The sequence below is a fragment of the Hemibagrus wyckioides genome, unplaced genomic scaffold (genome assembly GCF_019097595.1).
Source record: "Hemibagrus wyckioides isolate EC202008001 unplaced genomic scaffold, SWU_Hwy_1.0 Contig40, whole genome shotgun sequence".
Classification (NCBI taxonomy): domain Eukaryota; kingdom Metazoa; phylum Chordata; class Actinopteri; order Siluriformes; family Bagridae; genus Hemibagrus; species Hemibagrus wyckioides.
Window position 1 is genome coordinate 19,351 of NW_026690803.1, and position 10,756 is coordinate 30,106.

General features: G+C 40.9%; 1 protein-coding gene, 1 non-coding gene and 1 pseudogene across 2 annotated transcripts; all 3 read right to left on the minus strand.

Moving 5' to 3' along the window:
• Positions 1-356: 356 nt before the first annotated feature.
• LOC131350581 (polyadenylate-binding protein 1A-like) lies at positions 357-1,141 on the minus strand. The gene is made up of 3 exons (XM_058385520.1): positions 976-1,141; positions 562-755; positions 357-452 (listed from the first exon to the last, which is right to left on the minus strand). Exons 1-3 carry the CDS (start codon positions 1,139-1,141, stop codon positions 357-359), a joined length of 456 nt encoding a protein of 151 aa, XP_058241503.1.
• A 3,900-nt stretch (positions 1,142-5,041) lies between these two features.
• On the minus strand, positions 5,042-8,270 carry LOC131350583 (origin recognition complex subunit 4-like; annotated as a pseudogene).
• Positions 8,271-10,456: 2,186 nt separating this feature from the next.
• Positions 10,457-10,529, minus strand: trnaf-gaa (transfer RNA phenylalanine (anticodon GAA)). Its single transcript has one exon. It is a non-coding gene; the product is annotated as a tRNA-Phe (tRNA).
• Between the last annotated feature and the right edge of the window lie 227 nt (positions 10,530-10,756).

The following is a 10,756-nucleotide window of genomic DNA, read 5'->3' on the forward strand; positions in this document are numbered from 1 at the left end:
GTCAATCTTCTTGATAAATTTGCGTGCCTCGACCTTGGGCTCCTCAGCCTTGTGTGCCTCCACCTTGGGCTCCTCGGCCCTGCGTGCCTCCACCTTGGGCTCCTCCCAAGACCTGAAGTACTCGATGGTGCTGTAACACAACAGAGAAGCTGCACTTAGAATCTAAACCCTGCTGTTAAAAGTTATGTCCTCGACAGCAAAATTACCACCAGATGTTGACTGAAATACCCTCATAAGACCAAACAAATCTCTGTTTCGACAATATAAAGAGTTCAATGCAATTAGTTTAAAAAGGAATGTAAAAAATCCTGATATTTGAACCCTGGCTGGTAAAAAGACACTAATTTACATGTGACTTACACTTGGCGGTCGTTCAGGAGTTTTCCGTTCAGCCGTTCCGCCGCCTCCGCTGACTCGTACTGAACGTACCCATAACCTTTTGATTCCACAACCTTCAGGAGAAACACAGCGTGTCAACACACAACAACACACTAATCATGAAACTCAGATATTCAGCTATTCAGATATATATATTCATATATAACAGCTCAAAGCTCGAACCTTGCATGACACGATCCTCCCGAACACAGAGAAAGTGTCAAACAGGGAGGTGCAGTCAATGGACCAATCAAGGTTCCTGATGAATATGTTCCCTCCCTTGATGGGCTTGGCGGTGGGTTCCCAGTTAGACCACATGACACGCATGGGTCTCCCCAGGAGGAGTTCAAAACTGAACATGTCAATGGCTCTCTCAGCTGAGGGAACAGAAATAAACCATTCATTTTTAATTAAAGTCTATTATAGTCTATATATAACTCATCCAAATATCTTTTCATATCTTTTTAGTACCATTTAAAACATGACCATATCCATATAGTAAAACTATAAAATACTACAGAAGTTACACATGTAGCCTTAAATCTGCTGCAAAAACAGGTAAGAAACAGTGTAGAAAAAAGAAAAGGTTTGTTTTACCGTCATCTCGATAGCGAAAGTTGACGTACGCGTATCCAAGAGGAGAGCCGGTCTTCCTGTCCCTGCAAATGTGGACAGATTGGACGTGTCCTGCAGGTCTAAATCTATTAGAAAGTATCACCTCTGATACTTCAGGGTGAAGATCTTTCACAAACAGTGCAGCCATTGTATAAAACAGTTAAAAGTGGTGAAATGCTGCTAAACGCTGTAAAATACTGCTAAATGGTGTAAAAATACTGCTAAATGGTGTAAAATCGCTGCTACACAAGGGGCACTGTTTCTCTGTCAATAGCTAAAGGTGGTCTGAGGATGGTTGCTATGTACGTCGTCAGGTGATGTTCAGAACAGAATTCAGAATTCTACATGATGCCAGTTGGTCACATGACCTCATGACATCATGTAAACAGTTAACATTAAACAGTTAAGTTCCAAACCCCAATAATGAATCCAATTCAAAATGGCTTTTAATATTAATATAGAAACACTGTATAGGCCTGGACAGGAAAGAGGCTGAGCTGCAATTAATCCCCAAAAAACATTCACTGACTATATTTTCAATGCATAGATATTAACCTAACGTAAACACTACTCTTTCAAGCTGCATTTAAACTGCATTTTGGAAGGTCAAACTCCAGGACACCATTGAAGGTCACTATATGGAGAAAAATCTGAAATGTTTTCTTAAAAAAATATTTCTTTAATGAAGAAAGAAAGACATGAACATCTTGGATGACCAGGGGGTGAGGAAATTATCAGTAGATTTTTGTTCTGGAAGTGAACTTCTCCTTTAAAGGATCTGCTGCTAACATCTTGGTGCCAGATACCACAGCACACCTTCAGGGATCTAGCAGAGTCCATGCCTTGACAGGTCAGGGCTGTTTTGGCAGCAAAAGGATGACCAAAACAATATTAGGCAGGTGGTCATGATGTTATGGGTAATTGGTGTAGATTTTTTTACTAATTAATGAACATCTTTTGTTGTTGAGTTGCATCCAATATCGTGGAACATCACCGAAGCAAATTATCCACATTATTCCAGTTATAAAGGATCATGATCTCACCAAACTCTTGATTTTTTGCTCTTAAAGTTTTAGACCAAAATCTAAAACGTATCCTGTTACTGAAAATAACACAAACAAACCTTATTAGAAAAACACTAAAACTGGAGACTCCTTCCAAATATATTACACATTTCCTCATGAAAAGCTTCAACATATCACCAGCCACACCCTTTTTATTAACGAATGAATCTGACCAATCAGAATCAAGCATTTACAACATTACTATAGGATACTGTAGCTCTGGAACAAAGCTGCACTTTTTATCCGTCACACACAGTTTACACAGATAGACTGTATTATTTGTAATGATGCTATAATTATCACATCAGCCAAATCAGGGTTCTCATACCCACCACATAAAGATCTTTTTCTCTGTCTCTCTCTCAGTATGTTTTAAGTACGTCAGGAGGAACAGTTTCAAATGCCAGTTGATCAGTTTTATATTTGGTCAGGCAAAAATGGCGATATACCTGTGTTTGCACAAAACACAGACTGATGCAAAGAGAATTTTCCTCAGACTTGTTAAATCAAGAATTTTAATAGATTTTAATTTCTACAGAAAGATGAATGATGTGAAGATGTTTGAGACAGTGTGGTGTCATGCTAATGCTCTGTGCTCTGTAGCAGAAGAGAAACCCTGCTTTGCACCAGAGCTAAACTAAATCCACCATTCACTGATGTGTCTTAACTTAATTTATTGAAATATTTTAAAATGTATTTATTGAATTACTGAGTCACCCTGATTTTACCACATATTATGTGACTTATGTGTAAATAAAAGTATTGTAAAAGTCAAAGTCTCTCTCTTTCTCTCTCTCTGTCTCTCATGGATAAGGACACCAGAAGAAGAAGAAACAGCAGCAACAAATAAATGACATTGTCCCCTATTCAGGGCTGACCACAGTTTAAAAACCCGTACTATGACGTCCTTCAGTTTTCGTGACACGGGTAAAGAAAATAATTGCTCAGTTCGATTCTGTGTATAATGACCCACAGGCATCGGGCAGTGATTATATATTTATACAAAAGCTGTACTTTTGTAATAAAAAGCATTTTTATTATTATATGTATGTTATATTTCTATAATGTATATTTTTAGCCTTTATATATTTTTATTTTACTCCTGCTTGGTCAAATCGTGGTCGTCATGGTTATGTTCAGAGTTGTCCACTAGAGGGCAGCAGAGATTTTGTCCCCCCCCCCATATATACACAGGTGTATTTCAATAAATTAGAACATCATCGAAAAGTTGATTTATTTCAGTAATTCAATTCAACAAGTGAAACTCTATAGTATATAGATTCATTACACACAGACTGATATATTTTTTATATATTTTAAGTGTTTAATTTTTTTTAATTTTGATGATTATGGCTTGCATCTAATGAAAACCCAAAATTCAGAAAACTAGAATATTACACCAATAAAAAGCTAATTAAAAAAATGATTTTCAACACAGAAATGTTGGACTACTGAAAAGTATGAACATGTACAGCACTCAATACTTGGTCGGAGTTCCCTTTGCATGAATTACTGCAGCAATGCGGCGTGGCATGGAGACGGTCAGTCTGTGGCACTGCTGAGGTGTTATGGAAGCCCAGGTTACTCTGATAGCGTCCTTCAGCTCTTCTGCGTTGTTGGGTCTGGTGTCTCGCATCTTCCTCTTCACAGTACCCCACTGATTCTCTATGGGATTTCTATGGGATTTCACAGGGTTTGCTGGCCAATCAAGCACATGGACACCATGGTCCTTAAACCAGATATTAGTACTTTTGGCAGTGTGGGCAGGTGCCAAGTCCTGCTGGAAAATGAAATCAGCATCTCCATAAAGCTGGTCAGCAGAATGAAGCATGAAGTGCTCTAAAACCTCCTGGTAGATGACTGTGGACCTGATAAAACACAGTGGACCAACACCAGCAGATGATACGGCTCCCCAAACCACTCCCCAAACTTTACACTGGACCTCAAGCAACTTTGGATTTTTTGCCTCTCCTCTCTTCCTTCAAAGTCTGGGATCTTGATTTCCAAATGAAATGGAAAATTTATTTTCATCTGAAAAGAGGACTTTGGCCCACAGAGCAACAGTCCAGTCCTTTTTGTCCTTAGCCCAGGTAAGACACCTCTGATATCGTCTCTGGTTCAGGACTGGCTTGACACAAGGAATGCGACTGACTCCAGCTGCAGTCCACTCCTTGTGAATCTCCCCCAGATTCTTGAAGGGGCTTCGTTTCACAATCCTCTCAAGGCTGCGGTTATCCCTGTTGTTTCTGCACCTTTTCTATCACACTTTCTTTCCATTAAAATTTTATTAACGTGCTTGGACACAGCACTCTGTGAACATCCAGCTTCTTCAGCAATGACCTTTTGTGTCTTACCCTCCATGTGCAGGGTCTCAATGACCGTCTTCTGGATGTCTGTCAAGTCAGCAGTCTTCCCCATGACTGTGTAGCCTACTGGACCAGACTGAGAGACATTTAAAGGCTCAGGAAACCTTTGCAGGTATTTTAAGTTAATTAGCTGATTAGAGTGCGACACCATGAGTCTCCAATATTGAACTTTTTCACAATATTTAAATTTTCTGAGATACTGAAGTTTGGGTTTTCATTAGCTGTAAGCCATAATCGTCCAAATTAAAAGAAATAAACACTTGAGATATATCAGTCTGTGTGTAATGGCTCTATATAATACAGCAGTTTCACTTGTTGAATTGAATTACTGAAATAAATCAACTTTGCACCTGTATATATATATATATATATATATATATATATATATATATATTAAGCCATTAGATATTTTTATTTTACTCTAATTGGTCATGCTTGGTCAAATCATGGTTGTCATGGTTAGAATTGGATCATTATAATTACTCCCTCATCATCATCATCATCATCAGTGGTGAGGAAGACGAGGAGAGAGAACACGTGCTATGTACAATCGAGGAAAACACGTGAGCTTCCTCCAGCAGTGTGTATGTTCACATGTGAGCAGTGTAACACTTCAGTTCAGGTTCGTGATGCGGTGTGTCGTACCGAGACACAGAGGTTCCACTCTTGAGAGAACTTGCTGTCGGGGAAGTCATCCTGCAGCGTGAGCTCGGACCGAAAGGCGTCTCGATACTGACGGAAAGTCAGAGAACTCAACAGGTGACTCTGTCTGTGGGAAAAACGAGACTTCACACACTTTTCCAAGAGCTCAAGAACGTCCTGGAATAAACAAACAGGAAAAAAATACAGAGATTTTATAAACATGCGGCGTTTTTTGGTGACAGGTATATTAAGTGTGTGTGTGTGTGTGTGTGTGTGTGTACATACTAGTCTGCAGGTGAGTCCCACCACAGCTACAGGAGCCTGAGCAGACTGAGAAACATCCAGCAGGTTGTACAGCAGCGTCTGGTTCTTATGATGAGCAAACAGATCAAACTCTTCCAGGATGAAGAACACTGGCTGACTGCTGCTTTTATCACCTGCAGACAGACAGACAGGGAGGAAGACAGACAGGTAGACAGGCAGATAGACGGGCAGTCAGATAGGCAGGCATGTGGGCAGGCAGGTAGGCAGAGAGGTAGGCAGGCAGACAAACAGAGAAACAGACAGATAGGTAGGCATACAGACAGCCAGGTAGTCAGACAGACAGGCAGACAGGTAGGAAGACAGACAGACAGACAGGTAGGCAAACAGGAAGACAGGCAGGCAAGAAGGCAGACAGGAGGGAAGATAGACAGACAGGTGGGCAGACAGACAGGCAGGCAGGCAGGAAGACAGACAGAAAAACAGTTAGACAGGCAGGTGCACAGACAGGCAGACAGGAAGACAGACAGACAAACAGGTAGGCAGGCAGGAAGACAGACAGAAAGGAAGACAGCCAAGAAGGAAGACAGACAGAAAAACAGTTAGACAGGCAGGTGCACAGACAGGCAGACAGGAAGACAGACAGACAAACAGGTAGGCAGGCAGGAAGACAGACAGAAAGGAAGACAGCCAAGAAGGAAGACAGACAGACAGACAGACAGGTAGGCAGGCAGGCAGGCAGACAGACAGGTGCACAGACAGGCAGGCAGGCAAGAAGACAGACAGGCAGGTAGGCAGGCAGGAAGACAGGCAGGCAAGAAGGCAGACAGGCAGGAAGAAAGAAAGGAAGGAAGACAGGCAGGAAGACAGGCAAACAGGTAATGGCAGACAGACAGACAGACAGACAGGCAGGAAGATAGACAGACAGGTGGGCAGACAGACAGAAAGACAGACAGGTAGGCAGACAGGCAGACAGACAAGAAGACAGGCAGGCAGACAGACAGGAAGGCAGGCAGGAAGACAGACAGAAAGACAGACAGGCAGGTGCACAGACAGGCAGACAGGAAGACAGACAGACAAACAGGTAGGCAGGCAGGAAGACAGACAGGAAGAAAGACAGGTAGGTAGGTAGGTAGGCAGACAGACAGACAGACAGACAGGTGCACAGACAGGCAGACAGGAAGACAGACAGGTAGGTAGGTAGGTAGGCAGACAGACAGACAGACAGGTGCACAGACAGACAGGCAGGCAAGAAGACAGACAGACAGGTAGGTAGGCAGGCAGGCTGACAGACAGACAGACTGGGTTATCAGTTACAGTAATATCACTCCCAAGTTTCTCTCACATTCACTTCTTTTGAATCATGTGATGTTGCCGCTCCTGTAACGTCCCAGCTGTATACACGACTCGAGAATTCCAGGAATACTGGAACACACTCACCAACACTTTGTCTCCTACGACGTTCTCCAGTTGAAGCTGGCGTGTGATCTCTCTCAGAGCGATCCGGTCGTCCATCTGCAGCAGACCTGCACGAGACACGCGGCCATGAACGGAGCCGTGACTTAAACCAGCAGCCTCTTTTAAACACACGCTCTTTTACACAACACTCACTGCTCAGGTGAACCTGCAGGACATTCATCTTCACCTCCTGCAAGTCCAGCAGCTCTCTCAGAGCACAACGTAGCAGCTACACACACACACACACACACACACACACACAACAGCTTAGTGTAAAGTACATGTGTGTATCCTAACCTAACAGAAGTAGCACACAGACATCTTCGTACCATGGTTTTAACAGATCCACATGGACCGATGATATGCAAAGAGTTACTCTCACTCGTGAACCGCTATCCTCCTTAACAGCTCCAACAGGTGCCTAAAACACACACACACAGAATACATCATACACACACACACACACACACAGAATACATCATACACACACACACACACACAGAATACATCAAGCACACACACACACAGACACACACACACACACAGAATACATCATGCACACACACACACAGAATACATCATACACACACACACACACACACACAGAATACATCATACACACACACACACACACACACACACAGAATACATCATACACCTTTACAAAATATAGGTCTTAGCAGACACCTCATATAAAGAGTGCATTCTGTTCTAAAAACCCACTTGTACTTCGATTCCAAGCCCATGGGTTTACCCTCAGCACTCTCTGGACCTTCAGACATCAGAAGAACAATTTTAAAACAAAGATTAGCATGCAGAGTGCAGACGACAGCGGATAGTACTTTAAAATCGATGTTTTTACAGCATACTCCAGCACTTCCTCTACAAACATTTACACACATATCTGGGTGATTCTCACGAAATCTTGGTTTTAAAAATTTCAAACATGAAAATTTTAAAAATGCTTAAATTAACTTTTTTTTTTTAGACATTAGCAACAAAGTCTGGAGTGTTTGTGAACATTAATTTAAAAACTTTTACTTACCATTTAACACCTTTTTGAACATAATTTCCAAAAGTCCTAAAAAATCTCATTACTGCAACACTGTGAAAACATTAACACTGATAGAAAAGCAAATACATTTTCACAGTTTTAAAAATGGATTATTAATAGTCATGCACAGTTACTTCAAGTTCTGAAATAATATTTATTTTTAATTTAACAGTTTTTTAAATTTTGACTGATTTCTCTCATTACCGCAACACCGTCCACAATTTACAAACATTTTTTCTTTATATTTTGAAGAAACCTGACATTTTTTCAAAATGACGTGACAAACCTGAGAGAACATCATTTTAAGATTCTGCACATGCATTTAAAATCAAAGTACTATATCTCTATTAATTAAATTAACATCTAATAATCATGAGTTTCGGTAATGATATATAGGTTTCGGTAATGAGGTTAATTATTTGGGTAATGATAATAAGTATACTAGTCTGAGATTTATACTGAGCCTTGTATACTTTTTCTTATACCTTGTGTAAGAAAAACATTAAAACAGGAATAAACAGGACAACATTTCAACGTTTACCTAAAAAACATGAAGCATTTTACCATGGTACTAAAAAATAACTGACCACTGTCTTTTTTTCTTTTCATGTTGCTTCTTAGTCAGCTCTTCAGTTTTCTTTATTTTTCCAGTTTGTTTTCGTTTTTGATTCCTGGAAGCGGAAAGAAAGCATTACATTAAATTAGTCTCATAACATGGGGAAAAACATTTTATGTATACATCATCATATAGTATAGAATTGATGCTTACTCTGTGTGTGTGTGTGTGTGTGTGTGTGTGTGTGTGAGTGTGTGTGTGTGTGTGTGTGTGTGTGTGTGTGTTCTATACTGGGCCTGAAGTTGTGGGGTAGAGCTTAATTTTAGTCTTTGAAATGAATTGAAAAGTAAAGTAAAAAAGAAAATAAAAAAAAACAAACAAATTACTAACAGAAGAACAAATAACTGTTTATTTATTATGTAATTAAATTACTAAATTATAACAAAATTGTGCAGCAAATTTATTAGGCTGCTGTCACTTTAAGAATCACACGACCTCCATGCCTTAGTGTGGCGGGAATTTCCCCCAGTATGAACAGTCCACTCAGTCCAGCACCAAAGTCCTGTTATAGTAGTGGCTAAAGGGTTGTGTGTGTGTGTGTGTGTGTGTGTACTCTCATGTACATTTCCTAACACTGTAGGGTGTTTATTGCTAATTACACCTGCTGTAACATCTCCAAACCTAACCTCTCTCTCTCTCTCCTAACCTCCCTCTTCTGTACTCCTCCAGCAGTTCTGGGTTTCTGTAGAATTTTTCCCTGAACTTTGTCACCCTAACCTTTACTAAAGCTTTTTTTCACACTTGCTGATTGTCTACAATGAAACAAATCATAAAGCAAAATATCAACATTTAGGAAATTTGAAATTAATATTAAATTCATAAGAGATATTTAAAGTTCTCTTTACCACAACTGCCCTTAAATGGTTGCGGCGTATGAGAATGGTGTGTTGCAGAGGATGAGGTGCCTCAAGATGTTTTGCTAACAATAGAGAAGCCATGATGGTTTTACTCATTAAATATATATATATATATATATATATATATATATATATATATATATATATATATATATATATATATATATATATATATATATATATATATATATATATATATAGAGAGAGAGAGAGAGAGAGAGAGAGAGAGAGAGAGAGAGAGAGAGAGAGAGAGAGAGAGAATTTATTTTTTTAAATTCATGATTGGCATGGATATGGAACAGAATAATATAATACATGAGACCATTCAGCAACGAATCTTTATAATCTTTATAATTGCGCTACCACCGTTTTGTCACAGCGGCGAGAGACTGCTAGTTTTGTTCCGGAAATTATTCATTTACTAATTAAGCACTGAGCGGGAACATGCACTAGGAGAATATTAAGAACAAAAGGCCACCCTGGCAGCGGTGGGATTTGAACCCACGCCTCCAAAGAGTTGAAATGTGGATTGGCTGTCCATATCCTCCACCTCCTGTTGAAGTGGCTTGTTCATATGAACTTACAGCATGTGTGTCCAACCAGCATGGGAATGCAGCCCAAGGTTGTGAAACACTTATGCCGAGTTCACACTGCACGATTTTCAAAGTAGTCGGATCACTGTTGTTTTCACGCTGCACGACTGTCTGGGGGAGCATTCAGTTGCTGCTGTGTGGCGCATAGCGGTAAAGAGGAAGCACACGCACGACAAGGGTGGGACTGGAACCCACGCATACAGAGCACAAAGGATTAGCAGTCCATCGCCTTAACCTCTCGGCCACCTCGTCAGGGGGCAACGCTTCCAAGGAGCCTTGTCAAAAGCAGGGGTTTTCTAATGGCGTGCAGGCTAGGAGGCTACCTTTCAATGATTTGTAGGCAGGTATTGAGGCATGCGGTCACGTAAACTGAAGGGTGCAGGCTAAGCATTCAACGAGAACCTAAGAGTTCTGTAGCATCCTAGTTTTTTTGCTCTCGTCTCAGACCAGGGGGCTTTCAGACCTTTATCCTGCACCATTTCCACGTTTTGCTGTTTTCAAGTCTGAGGCATAAGTTGCAAAACTGCGCAGGTTGACTACACTGCCTCCAGCTGCCGAAACCCGGGATTGAACCAGGGACCTTTAGATCTTCAGTCTAACGCTCTCCCAACTGAGCTATTTCGGCACCTCTACCAGGCCTCTCCTGTATGTGTGAGTGATCAGGTTTTTGTCGGCACGACTGCGCACCACGTCCAGACCGGCGAGGCAAACTTCTTCAGAAAGCGGTAGAGCTTTTTCCTTAAGGGCATAGACAGAAGGTCCTGTCCAGCAGAAAGCAAGATGTACTTCATTGTACTGATTGGAACTGCTACATAAGTATCGTGTTAACTAGGGCATCTACAGATTTATTTG

Coding starts and splice junctions, on each gene's coding strand:
- LOC131350581 (XM_058385520.1), bottom strand. CDS start 1,141: ATGGCTGCACTGTTTGTGAAAGATCTTCACCCTGAAGTATCAGAGGTG. Junction 756..975: donor CTTTCGCTATCGAGATGACG/GTAAAACAAACC, acceptor CTGTTCCCTCAG/CTGAGAGAGCCATTGACATG. Junction 453..561: donor GGAGGATCGTGTCATGCAAG/GTTCGAGCTTTG, acceptor TTTCTCCTGAAG/GTTGTGGAATCAAAAGGTTA.